Here is a 13,874-nt window from a genome sequence, read left to right on the forward strand (position 1 = left end):
GGCAACCCATTCCAGTGTTCTTGCCTGGAGAATCCCAGGAACGGGGGAGCCTGGTGGGCTGCCATCTATGGGATCACACAGAGTCGGACACGACTGAATTGACTTAGCAGCAGCAGCTGCATGGCTGTTCATCGGGTTATCCTACCTCAACGCTAACTCACAGGTTTCAGCTCTTTGTGATTGCTTCATTCATTCATTGTGGCTTTCTGCAGATATCTGATGAGCAACTTCAAGTGTGTGAGTCTAAACTAGAAGCCAAGGATAAAGATGTGGAAAAGACAGGCTTACATTCCAGCAAGGAAAACCACCCTGAAGCAACTAATTAGTGACCAGTTAGTTCAGTTCAGTTCAGTTCAATCGCTCAGTCATGTCCGACTCTTTGTAACCCCATGAATCACAGCACGCCAGGCCTCCCTGTCCATCACCAACTCCCGGAGTCTCCCCAAACCCATGCCCATCAACTTGGTGATGCCATCCAGCCATCTCATCCTCTGTTGTCCCCTTCTCCTCCTGCCTCCAATTCCTCCCAGCATCAGAGTCTTTTCCTATGAGTCAGCTCTTCACGTGAGGTGGCCAAAGTACTGGAGTTTCAGCTTCAGCATCAGTCCTTCCAATGAACACCCAGGACTGATCTCCTTTAGGATGGACTGGTTGGATCTCCTTGCAGTCCAAGGGACTCTCAAGAGTCTTCTCCAACACCATAGTTCAAAAGCATCAATTTTTCGACACTCAGCTTTAGTTACTTAGTTACAATTATAATAGGGTTCCCATGAGGAAGTTAAGAGTGCTCTGAAGCAGCAGAATCAGCAACAGGAGTAGACAACAGATCTAGGGCTCTAGAAGTCCTCAGTCAGGAGATGATGCTTCAAAGGATGAGTAGGAGAAAGTTCCAGGCAGAGGGCAAAGCAGGTGCAAAGGTCCTGAGGTGGGAGGGAACATGACTTACGTAAGAAACACAAAGAAGGCAATGTTATTCAGCTAACTTCTCAGGGTTGTAATATTAGCAGAAATCTGGCAGCAGAGAGATTATGTCTCCTGTTGGTTCACTATGGATGGTGATGGCAATGCCCCCTCAACTTTTCAACAAGTTTCTGTTGGGTGCCAAGAATGTGCCAGGCATCATTCTATGCCTCAAGTTCAGAACAAACAGATAAAAGTCCCTGGTTGCATGGAACTTTCATTCTAGTGAATAAGATGATAGACCATAAGCAAATTAAATATATCCTATATCAGAGTAGTAAGTGTTAAGGTAAAAAAAAAAAAACAGCAAAGCAAAGATGGGAAATAGAAAGTGGGGATGAGGCTGACATTTTAAATACAGTGTCTAAGAAATCCTCATGGAGAAGAAAATATGTGAGCAAAGACCTGATGGAAATGAAGGAATAGGCACTGTGAGTATCTGGGGGAAGAGTATTTCAGAGAGAGGAAATCGAGAGTGCAAAATTGTGAAGCAAGGCGCATGCCAACCTGATCGAGGAACAGCAAGGTCCTCGGGGCCAGAACAGAGGGACAAGAGCAGTGAGGTCGGAGGAGGTCCAGGTGTTAAGAGGGAGGAGGAGAGGTGTGGTCAGGTCACATGTGGCCTACAACTCAGGGCAAGGATGAAGGCTGTTGCTTTAGGAGAGATAAAAAGCCGTTAGAGGATTTTGGGCAGTGGAATGATGATGCGATCAGACATACATCTGGGGAGACTCTTTAGGAGGGAATGTAATAACTCAGAGAAGAGTGGCGGTGACTAGCAGGGAGCCAGGGAAAGGGCCAAATAGAGGCACACATTAGTGGGCAGGAGATAGGCTTAAGGCTGCATTGTACAACCTGGGGAGGGGAGTCATTATTCTCTAATGACTCTAAGTGGAAGATAACCTTTAGAATTTGTGTTGAAGTTTTTTAGTTAAATAGAAGGAATGATGGTAACGGAGAGCAGGGTGGTAGCTGAGACCTGGTAAGGAGTGGTTGAATTCTGAAGGTGTTTTGAAGGAGACCAGCAGAATTTGCTGAGGGATCCAATGGGGGATGAGGAAAGAGGAAGCCAAAGATGTTTCCTGAGCTTCTGACTGGAGCCACCAGAAGGATGGTGCTGCCATTAGCATCACCCAGCGAGATTTGGAAGGAGAGTAGAGATCAGAATTCTTGGCTAAGTTGTTCATTTTCTGCTCCCTTGCCTGCAACGTCTGCAGGAACTTGTCTAAGTTTGTTCACTGATATCTCCTGAGACCCCAAAGTAGAGTCACTCCAGTGTATCTGAACAGATGGATCTCCACTTCACCATGGGGGTAACACAGCTTGCCCAAGGTCTCATAGCAAATATATCACAGAAGTCAAATAGTTCTACTTCTTCCCCAGTCCAGCACTGGCAAGGACCATTTCTGCAAGGACATCCTTGCTTAGAGTCAGTTGAGAATTCATTCAACAAATTCGTCTTTCCCTGTCAGCCAAGCCCTTCTACCCACAATCCTCCACTCCGCAGGAAGTGAAGTGAAGTTGAAGGCTCTTTCAAGAAGCTGCCACCATTCGGACCTGCCTGGGGGCCGCCAGTGCTCCTCAGGCAGAAAGATGAAAGACGGCATTGTTTCTCTCCAGGGACAGATTCTGGCAAATGGCATGGCTCTGGAAGAAATGGAGGTCACTGCCAAGAACGGCCGGATTTACACGCTGACTGGGGTCCTCATACCTCCCTCCATCATCCCAATCCTGCCCCACCGATGTGATGAGACGACGCGAGAGATGAGATTGGTAAGAAAACTGGGGACTCAGTAAGAGGTCCCTAAAGAGCCCTCACAGAGGGCTCATTCCGTCCTCATGATTCTGAGGGAACCGACGGGAAGAGTCTCACACGGGAGCCTCGTTCTACAGGCCTTTCTGTCTTCATGAAGAGGCAGGGGCACCTGAGGTCCTGTTTCATCGAACACAAACCAAAGTTCCTGGGGGAATTTCCACACTGACCGTTTGCTCCCCTGGTGTATTCATTTTCTAAAGCTGCCATAACAATATGTTAGCACAAAGCAAGTGACTCAAAGCAACAAAAATTTATTCTCTCAACAGTTCTGGAAGCCTGAAGTCCAAAATCAGGGTTTCCTATTTCCATTGCAACTTTTTGGCTCAGCTGGTTTTAATCAGAACAACTAAATTTCAACAAGTTTTTGAACAACCTGGACCAGAGCCACCCCACAAGGCGGGGACTTGCAGCTGCCCTTGTCCTCCATAGACTTCCTTCCCTGAACTTGAACAACAGCTGCTCAGGGTGGGGTAGCTCTAAACAAATCTAACTGGTGACTCCTATCAAGTCTTTCCTGCAGATTGTTCAAGAGCTTATTCTCCATTTCCCCCCAAAAAAAGAATCAAGATGTGGGTTTGAGCCACAACCCAAAGAATTTTAGTTAAATAAGAAGAGCTTCCCCATAGCTACCTTAGAATGAAGTCTTCTTTTACTGTTTTCTCTGGATTTAAATCAAACCAATGTGCTCTGGTTTAGGGTTGTTCTGATTAGATCTATTAAAAGTACCAGTGCATTCTCTGGAAAGTATTGAGGGCTAGTAGGAACAGCTAGTCCCTTCTAGAAATCTCAGTTTTCAGAACCCATAAGCTGCCTTTGGGCATGTATACTTAGATTTAGAGGTTTAATTAATAACTCTCTGTACCAGTATACAGAATTGATCCCAATGGTTCAAATGAAGAGACTTTAATTAAGAATCTGTAACAGAGGGGTGGGCAGGGCTGAGGAAACATGCAAGTGATGCTGGGCCATCCAAGGAGAAGCAGTGGCAGGAAACAGTACATCAGAGAATCAAGGGTGGGCAGGAGTGGGAGTCACCTGCACCCTAGGAGCAGGGCAAAGGGAGGAACAGGTGGGCAACTGCAGTGTCCCCTCAGGGGCAGGGGCCTCCCTACATGGCTGAGGGTCGACCAGAAGCCTGAGGCCTGCAGATGGTCTGAACCTGAAAGAGGATGAGGAAGGGGCTCCTCTGAGCAGACCTAGTCACTTCTCCCAAACCTGTCTGGCGTTGACATCACTCCTTCTCTCTAGGGAAGAGGCAGTAGGGGTGGGGAGAGGGGCCAAGAGTAGGATGCTAGTGGGACCACCTTTCTAAGGGGCATAAGGAGACATAAGGCCAAATGCAGTGGCCTGCTTCTCCTCCTTATAGGGACCCCTGCACTGACCCCTGTCCTTCCTTCCAGGGCACGTGTGTGAGCTGTTCCCTGGTGTTCTTGAGCAAATGTCCTGCCAACTCCGAACCCACAGTGAGTGTGACATGGGTGTGGTTTCTCATCCTTCCTACCTTCCCTCTTAAAAGATAATCATTCCAACTAGGATAATAAAAAGTTGGCTCTTACCCTGCTCTATCTGGGGGGACAGTAGAAAGATAGCTCACAGATCTGTATTTGAGGTCTTGCTCACTAGTCCAAGGTAAGTTGCTTCACATTTTTACTCTAATTTTCTTACCTGTAAACAGTAATAATAATAACTATAGCAACAGCGGCAGCAGAAGCAGGATTAGCATAGATAAAACCCCAAGTGCAATGCCTGGATCAAATAGCCACTCAGTAAACATTCCCTCTCTATATTTCCTCTTAAATAAAATCCAGTGCTTATTTAAGAGAGACAAAACTTTACCTCCACCCTCTTGGGGTCCCTGGCTGGGCCTGCAAATTAGGTTGATATAAGATAAATTAACAGGAGAAAAGCACAATTTTTTTTTTTACATGTACATCAGTTCAGTCACTCAGTTGTGTCCAACTCTTTGCGACCCCATGGACTGCAGCACTCCAGGCCTCCCTGTCCATCACCAGCTCCTGAACTTGCATATACTCATGTCCATTGAGTCATTGATGCCATCCAACCATCTCATCCTTCCTCGTCACCTTCTCCTCCTGCCTTCAATCTTTCCCAGCATCAGGGTCTTTTCCAATAAGTCACTTCTTCACATCAGGTGGCCAAAGTATTGGAGCTTCAGCTTCAGCATCAGTCCTTCCAATGAATATTCAGGACTGATTTCCTTTGGGATGGACTGGTTGGATCTCCTTGCAGTTCAAGGGACTCTCAAGTCTTCTCCAACACCACAGTTCAAAAGCATCAATTCCTCGGCACTCAGCTTTCTTTATAGTTCAACTCTCACATCCATACATGACTACTGTAAAAACCATAGCCTTGACTAGACAGACCTTTGTTGGCAAAGTAATGTCTCTGCTTTTTAATATGCTGTCTAGGTTGGTCATAGCTTTTCTTCCAAGGAGCAAATATCTTTTAATATCATGGATGCAGTCACCATCTGCAGTGATTTTGGAGCCCAAAAAGTAAAATCTGTCACTGTTTTCACTGTTTCCTCATCTATTTGCATGAAGTGATGGGAGCAGGTGCTATGATCTTAGTTTTCTGAATGTTGAGTTGTAAGCCAACTTTTTCACTCTCCTGTTTCACTTTCATCAAGAGGCTCTTTAGTTCTTCTTCACTTTCTGCCATAAGAGTGGTGTCATCTGTGTATCTGAGGTTATTGATATTTCTCCTGGCAATCTTGATTCCAGCTTGTGCTCCATCCAGCCCAGCATTTCGCATGTACGTAGGAGCTTCCACTGGAGAAGGAAATGACAACCCACTCCAGTATTCTTACCTAGGAAATCCCGTGGACAGAGTCTGAGCCTGGTGGGCCACAGTCTGTGGGATCACAGAGAGTTGGACACGACTTAGCAGCTGAGCACACGATCGTCCATAGGAGAGTGAAGACCCAGAGAAATAGCAAAACCCCAGTATTTAGAGAGTAGGCTGAACAGAGATGGGCAACTGCGGAAAAGTAACTAAAATGTGAGATACATTTCACAGTATATACCTATATCAAGTCATTATCACTATGTTATACATCTTAAACTTGTGTACAAGTTTTTTGTATCTGCTGTTTTTCAAGGGCCTTTAGCTCAAAATAATCCACATGGCACATTTGGAGGGGGCATGTTCTGCTACACTTCATTTGTGTCTGCTCTTCCCAAGCATCTTTTTGGAGGGAAATAAATTAAATATCAAGAAAATGACACGAGAACCGTCAAAACCTTGTCAAGCTTCATGGAATTCCACACCATATCTCCTGAGGATTATAGACTTGGTTAGGGAGCATAAGGGCTTCCCTGGTGGCTCAGTGGTAAAGAATCTGCCTGAGTGTGGGAGTCCCAGGTTTGATTCCTGTCAGGAGGATTTCCTGGAGAAGTAAATGGCAACCCTGTCCAGTGTTCTTGCTTGGGAAATTCCATGGACGGGAGACTGGTGAGCTACAGTCCATGGGGTCCTAAAGACACAATCTAGCAACTAAAACAACAACTGCAACTCTAACAGAGGGCATAATGGTGAATAAGATACTGTTTTGTTTTTGTCCTGAGAAACTCTAATCTAAAAAGGAACACAGACCATGGTACAACCATCCATAATTCATAGGCCAGGTAAGTACTCTACTGGTTGTAAAAGCAGCAAGTTTGAAGATAAAAATGATGATAGAAATTCCTGCCTCTAAGTTTGTCCTAAGAAAGACCTTCCCAAAAAGATAGTTCATCCCACACTAGAATAGATGGCTAAAGAGAGTGATGAGTTTACACAGTCTTATTGTGGAACACTTCATTTAAAAAAAACAAACAAACACTAAAACAGGCACAGGTGTTCAGATGTTTGCTCAATGAAGCCATCATTGAGCCTCAATACCTGCAGGATGCTGTCAACCAGGGGTTGTGGAGCAGGAGGAGGGAAGAGGAAATTGTGGTGACTGGCATCCCAGTGATTGATGTGTGCCGGACATTGTTCTAAATGCCCTGTGCAGCAAGCCTACAAGAAAGGCACGTTATCATACCAGTGTATAACCTGAGAACTAAGGCGAGGAAACAAAAGCCCTCGCACAGGGTCACACAGCTGGTAGGCACAGACCATGAGCCTACATTGCCTCTGCCCAAGGAAAGAGAAGCTCCAAGAGAGGAGAGGAAGAAATGCATGGGTCAGAGCCCAGAGAGCCCCAAACTGCCCCTCCCAGACTCCTATGGTCTGTACTTGGCTAGGTATCCTGACAGCCAAAGAGAGGGCTGAGTACTTCTTCCTCGATGACCTCAGAATTCCTCCAGACATCCAAGATTTTAGGATTTTACTGACTGTGGAAGTTTTCATTGCTCTCTTCTTGAGTAAGAGCCTCAGATGAGGAGTACCTCAATACTACTTTTTATCTAACATAAAATTTGAGCCACGGATTAAATGCTCAGGATGAAAGTTGAGATCAGCACTTTTGTCCCATTTCACAGATTAGGCAGCTTGAGGCCCAGGAGGCAATGTGACTTGCCTCTGAGATTCTAGAGTTAGTAGGTGGTAAGACCCATTCTGCGCTGTCACAGCCTGGTGCTCTCAGTCGCTACCCCTGACCTTGAGCAAGGGGTAGCTCCTCACAGCCAGGCTTCTGCGCGGTCCGTCACAGCCGGTGTGCTTCAATAAAGGACAGAAATGGTATGGACCTAACAGAAGCAGAAGATATTAAGAACAGGTGGCAAGAATGCACAGAAGAACTGTACAAAAAAGATCTTCATGACCCAGATAATCAGGATGCTATGATCATTCACCTAGAGCCAGACATCCTGGAACGCAAAGTCAAGTGGGCCTTAGGAAGCATCACTACAAACAAAGCTAGTGGAGGTGATGGAATTCCAGTTGAGCTACTTCAAATCCTAAAAGATGATGCTGTGAAAGTGTTGCCCTCAATATGCCGGCAAATTTGGAAAACTCAGCAGTGGCCACAGGACTGGAAAAGGTCAGTTTTCATTCCAATCCCTAAGAAAGGCACTCCCAAAGATTGCTCAAACTACCGCACAATTGCACTCATCTCACATGCTAGTAAAGTAATGCTCAAAATTCTCTAAGCCAGGCTCCAGCAATACGTGAACCGAGAACTTCCAGATGTTCAAGCTGGTTTTAGAAAAGGCAGAGGAACCAGAGATCAAATTGCCAATATCTGCTGGATCATTGAAAAAGGAAGAGTGTTCCAGAAAAACATCTATTTATGCTTTATTGACTATGCCAAAGCCTTCGATTGTGTGGATCACAATAAACTGTGGAAAATTCTGAAAGAGATGGGAATACCAGACCACCTGATCTGCCTCTTGAGAAACCTGTATGCAGGTCAGGAAGCAACAGTTAGAACTGGACATGGAACAACAGACTGGTTCCAAATAGGAAAAGGAGTATGTCAAGACTGTATATTGTCACTCTGCTTATTTAACTTATATGCAGATTACATCATGAGAAATTCTGGGCTGGAAGAAGCACAAGCTGGAATCAAGATTGCCAGGAGAAGTATCAATAACCTCAGATATGCAGATGACACCACCCTTATGGCAGAAAGTGAAGAGGAACTAAGAAGCGTCTTGATGAAAGTGAAAGAGGAAAGTGAAAAAGTTGGCTTAAAGCTTAACATTCAGAAAACTAAGATCATGGCATCTGGTCCCATCACTTCATGAGAAATAGATGGAGAGACAGTGGAAACAATGTCAGACTTTATTTTTTGGGGCTCCAAAATCACTGCAGATGGCGATTGCAGCCATGAAATTAAAAGATGCTTACTCCTTGGAAGGAAAATTATGACCAACCTAGATAGCATATTAAAAAGCAGAGACATTACTTTGCCAGCAAAGGTCCGTCTGGTCAAGGCTATGGTTTTTCCAGTGGTCATGTATGGATGTGAGAGTTGGACTTTGAAGAAAGCTGAATGCTGAAGAATTGATGGTTTTGAACTGTGGTGTTGGAGAACGCTCTTGAGAGTCCCTTGGACTGCAAGGAGATCCAACCAGTCCATCCTAAAGGAGATCAGTCCTGGGTGTTCATTGGAAGGACTGATGCTGAAGCTGAAACTCCAGTACTTTGGCTACCTCATGTGAAGAGTTGACTCATTGGAAAAGACCCTGATGCTGGGAGGAATTGGGGACAGAGGAGAAAGGGACAACAGAGGATGAGATGGCTGGATGGCATCACTGACTCAAAGGGCATGAGTCTGAGTAAACTCCAGGAGTTAGTGATGGACAGGGAGGCCTGGCGTCCTGCGATTCATGGGGTCGCAAAGAGTCAGACACGACTGAGTGACTGAACTGAACTGAACTGAAGACCCATTCTCTCAACCTACCACTTAGCAGCGGTGTTCCTTAGAAAGAAGATTTAACCTGTCTGGGCCTCAGTTTCCTCATCTATGAAAAAGGGGATGAGTTAACAGAGTTAAAGAATGATGATCTCCTATGGGCAGTATGTCTGGCCCTAGGAGGTTCTCAATAAATGGTAGTTCTCAAACATTCTGAGTGGGTATCAGAGATTAGAGAATGGTAGGAAATCTGCCCCTATATCCCCACAGACTGCACTGTGTTGTTTGGTAGATCTTTGTACAAACTAGGGTGGAAATCTCTTGATAGCTCCAGAATTTCTGTATAGATGGAGGTTTTGTGTGTGTGTGTGTGTGCTAAGCTGCTTCAGTCATGTCTGACTCTTTGCTGCCCTGTGGACAGTGGCCCTCCAAGGCTCCTTTGTCCAGGAGGAGGTTACAGATGGTTATTAATTGGAAGGAAGGCTAAACCACACCCACAGTGCACAGGAACATGTTCCCTGATCCATTAGCAATGTCTGCCAGGGCACGAGAGGGGACGAAAGGTACCTAAGCCCCAGGTCATCGTGCAAACCCTGCCCTGTAGTCCCCTAACAAGGAAACAGAGGCCTCACAGGTGACTGAGTTCTGCCTGGACCCGCGTGAGCTGTGTGCTTCGGTGCTCTATCTTGGCATCGATGGTAAACTGGAGGAAGTAGATCGTCTAGTGTATAGAGAAGCCAAGTCATGCCCAGATGACCTCCAAATGCAGACTGCAATGGTTTTTCTTCCTGACTTTCTTCCAGACACTCTTTGTTCACAAGTGTGTCTACACTGGCCGAATCAGGAGCCTGAAGAATGGATGTGCCAGATACTGTAATGCCACTGTGAAGGTGAGGCGTGTGTGTGTGGCCAGGGACCTCATCCAGGCCACCACAGCCCATACAGGAGTCAGCAGGCTTGGGCAGTTCTTGGGCCCCAGGGCTGCGAAACAGAGGTTGCCAGTGGGAGCTTGACCACGTTTTCCTGCAAAGGAAGCGTTGAGCAGAGTGTCCACGTGGTGGCCACGCTGTCTCTTCCCTGCGTCTTTGCATCCATCCCGTGGTTCCTATGGCTCTCAGCACGGAGCCCACGCCCCTGACACGCCCCCGCCTGGTGCACACTCAGCAGTGCCCCCAGCGTGACTCTCACCCTCATCCCCACCTCAGCATGTGCGCCTTAGCTACTTCCTCCCTCAGCATGCTTTGCCAGTTTTCTCGGGGCTGGCTCATCTCTCAAGTCTCCATTCCACCATCACCTCCTCTGTCACCGCCCAATCCAGTGTCCCCACACCTCTGTCCCTAGCCGCCACTTGATGATAGCACTTTATTTTCCCAGCACATACCACTCTCTGAAATGCTCTTTTTTTTAAATTTATTATTTGTGTCTTCCACGACTAGCTGGAACACAGGCTCCATGAGCACAAGCCTGTGTCTCTCTCGCTCATACAGTGCCCGAGCCGGGCAGGCAGCCAAGGGCAGCCCTCAGGAGATTCACAGTGAACAGACGGCTGAGCACAAGCCGCGCTGTCATCCACCCGACAAAAGGCATTCTCCTGGGGAGGGGAGGGGGCCGATACTGTTTGTGATTGTGATGGAAGTGAAAATGTATAAAATAAAATGAATTTCCTTTGAGGAACTGGCACTCTGCTTGGGATTCCAGAAGGCAACATGCATTTTGTTTTTCAGATTCCAAAATGCTGCAAAGGCTTCTACGGACCAGACTGCAACCAGTGCCCGGGAGGCTTCTTGAATCCGTGCTCTGGAAACGGGCAGGTGATGAGGGCTGAGGCTTACTTTTTCACAAAGGCTGAGGTTGACCTGTGTTGTTGTTGTGCAGTTGTTCATTGGACTCTTTTCAACCCCATGGACTGCAGCATGCCAGGCTTCCCTGTCCTTCACTATCTCCTGGAGTTTGCTCAGACTCATGTCCATTGAGGCTGTGATGCCATCCAACCATCTCATCCTCTGTCGTCTCCTTCTGCTCCTGCCCTCAATCTTTCCCAGCATCCGGATCTTTTCTAATGAGTCTGCTCTTTGCATCAGGTGACCAAAGTATTGGAGCTTCAGCTTCAGTATCAATCCTTCCAATGAATATTCAGGGTTGATTTCCTTTAGGATTAACGAGTTTCACCTCCTTGCAGTCCAAGGGACTCTCAGGAGTCTTCTCCAAAACCACAGTCCTAAAACATCAATTCTTTGGCACTCAGCTTTCTTTATGGTCCATCTCTTACATCCATACATGACTACTGGAAAAACCATAATTTTGACTAGACAGACCTTTTCCGGCAAAGTAATGTTTCTGACATGTGTTAAAAAAAGAATTCTTAAAACCATTAAACCAAGAAATGATTCAATGCCAGTCACAGTTCCCAGGGAACAAAAGAAACAGATCAGTTGCTAAAAAAACAGAAGATGTCTACAGGAGAAGGACTCTTTCCTGGGGAAGAGGCAGAGGCCAGGGGTCCCTTCTGGCCTGTTTTCCTACTGCTGAGGGCTTGACCTTGAACAACTCAGCAAGGCTTTCTGGACCCCACTTTCCTCCTGTGGGAGATAGCATTGTTGGCCTGCATCGATGTTCCAAGGATTTTTAGGACCAAAATTTTGTTATTTTAAGAAAAAAAAGAAAGAAATTGCCCAGTGAATGCTTTTTTAGCCCGTCTATAAAACCTGGCTTAATGAAACGTTAGACCCAAAACTTGACTCACCTAGCATGGAGTCCAGGGCTGAACAAACAAAGGTTAAAGTGGTTTTAACGGTTAAAGTGGTTCATTTGGGGAAATTATGGATCTGCACATATAAGAAATCCATGTCAAAAATATGCCTCTTTCAAGGGGAAGGAAAAAGTGCCTGACCACCAGGGGGGACACCACACAGGCAAGGATAATAGGGCAAAGCTGCTACAGATTAACCTCTGTAGCTGGGAGGTCTGTTGGGGCCACAAGCCAGATTGATGCGTGTCAATCAATACAAATCTAACCTTGAAACCGCTGGAGAGCCAGGGGGCAAATTCTCCCACTGGAGGGGCGAACTGCCGTTTGGAGTCACAGAGCCGAGCGCGTGAGAATCTGCAGAGAAAGGCCGGCTTCATCCTGAAGGTCGGAGGTTTATCAGGCCGACCCTTAAGCTTTATGTAGAGGTTCCAGTTGTGACCGGCCCCCCTCAAATGACTTCCCGTAAAGTTCTGAATCCTGGCTCGGGATTCCTATATGTCACCGTCTTAGCTTTGTACCTAATACCACGGCTCCACTTCCCACAAAGGTTCCCAGAGAGTCATTTCAAGCAGAACTGAGTCTGAGTCAAAGAAGCAGGTCAGGAAACAAGCCTCCGGGACTCCCGGCCAGGGGCGGGGGGTGGGAGGCGTGTGGTCCTAACGGCCAGGGGCCCTGACTTTGTTCCCAGTGCGCCGACGGCCTTGAGGGCAACGGGACGTGCGTTTGCCAGGATGGCTTCCGAGGCTCCCGCTGTCAGTTCTGCTCAGACCCCAGCAAATACGGACCTCGGTGTGACAAAAGTAAGTGTCGCTTCCAGAGCTGCCTTCCGCCCCTTGGCCAGGGTCCCCGCGGCTCTGCGGTGCAGTCCTGGTGTTGGGTGCCCCTTGGCTGGTGGGTGCCCCCATCACAGGGCATTCTTAAGCCCCTGGGTCCCCAGTGCTGACATGTGCCAGGTTGCTGAGCCCCCTCACAGAGCTCTGAGGTAGAAGGCCTGAGTGGTACCCTGGGGATTGGCATCTCTTAACAAGTCCCCTGGGACGTTAGCACCACTGGCCCAAGACCACCTTTAAAAACTAGTCATGTAGGGTTTCCCCATGTACCTGAACTGATCGTGGACTTCTTATCAGCACACGGACTCCCCACCTTTCAAGCAGCCGTCTTCCATCAGCTCCTCCCTTTGCTAAATGTGTGGCCTTGGGTTAATTAGGCCTCAGTTTCCTCATCTATAAAATGAGGGTCATATTGGTAACTACCTCATAAGGCTAGTACGAGTTATAAATGAAAAGCACTTGCCTGAGAACAATGCCTGGCACCTAGTATGCACTACCAATATTATTATCTATTACTGTTGTTCTTCTCCTATTATTGTTGGCACTGTTGCTGTTATGCTAAGTTCAGTGACGTAAATGTCAGGAAACTCACAGAACATGTAGAAAGTTCCACAATACTAGGTATTGAAAAATATACAGCTATATAATCTTAAAAAATACATTGTTCTTAAAAATAACACAATGCGAATATATAAGTATATAAATAAAAATATACATCTATGTGTATCTAAGCGAAGATTAGAACTCACTAGGGGGAAAAAATGGCTTCGTTGGTGGCTCAGTTGGTAAAGAATCTGCCAGCAATGCAGGAGACCTGGGTTCGATCCCTGAGTCAGGAAGATCCCCTGGAGAAAGGAATGGCAAGCCACTCCAGTATTCTTGCCTGGAAAATCCCATGGACAGAGAAGCCTGGCAGGCTACAGTCCATGGGTTCAAAAGAGTCAGACATGACTTAGTGACTAAAACACCACCACCAAGCTGAGATCAGAACTTGATAGGAAAAAAATGAATAGATCAGAGCTTGCTGTGGACTCAGACCAACATGAAGTTAAACCTCCATTCTGAAACTTACTGGCTCTATGACCTTAGAGGGAATTCCCTGGTAGTCCAGTGGTTAGGACTCCGTGCTTTCACTGCTGAGGGCATAGGTTCTGTCCCAGGTCAGAGAACTAAGTTCCCACCAGCCATGTGGCACAGTAAAAAAAGAACAATCTG

At 46.7% G+C, this 13,874-nt stretch overlaps 1 protein-coding gene across 1 annotated transcript in view; it reads left to right on the forward strand.

Moving 5' to 3' along the window:
* The window catches only part of STAB2 (stabilin 2), a 164,092-nt gene that overhangs the window by 55,961 nt on the left and 94,257 nt on the right, over window positions 1-13,874 (forward strand). The window contains exons 18-22 of the mRNA XM_065921136.1: window positions 2,581-2,733; window positions 4,177-4,239; window positions 9,884-9,970; window positions 10,805-10,891; window positions 12,518-12,629. Coding sequence (XP_065777208.1) covers window positions 2,581-2,733; window positions 4,177-4,239; window positions 9,884-9,970; window positions 10,805-10,891; window positions 12,518-12,629 — 502 coding nt within the window. The remainder of the gene's footprint in view (window positions 1-2,580; window positions 2,734-4,176; window positions 4,240-9,883; window positions 9,971-10,804; window positions 10,892-12,517; window positions 12,630-13,874) is intronic.

The sequence above is a fragment of the Muntiacus reevesi genome, chromosome 1, assembly GCF_963930625.1.
Source record: "Muntiacus reevesi chromosome 1, mMunRee1.1, whole genome shotgun sequence".
Taxonomy (NCBI): Eukaryota; Metazoa; Chordata; class Mammalia; order Artiodactyla; family Cervidae; genus Muntiacus; species Muntiacus reevesi.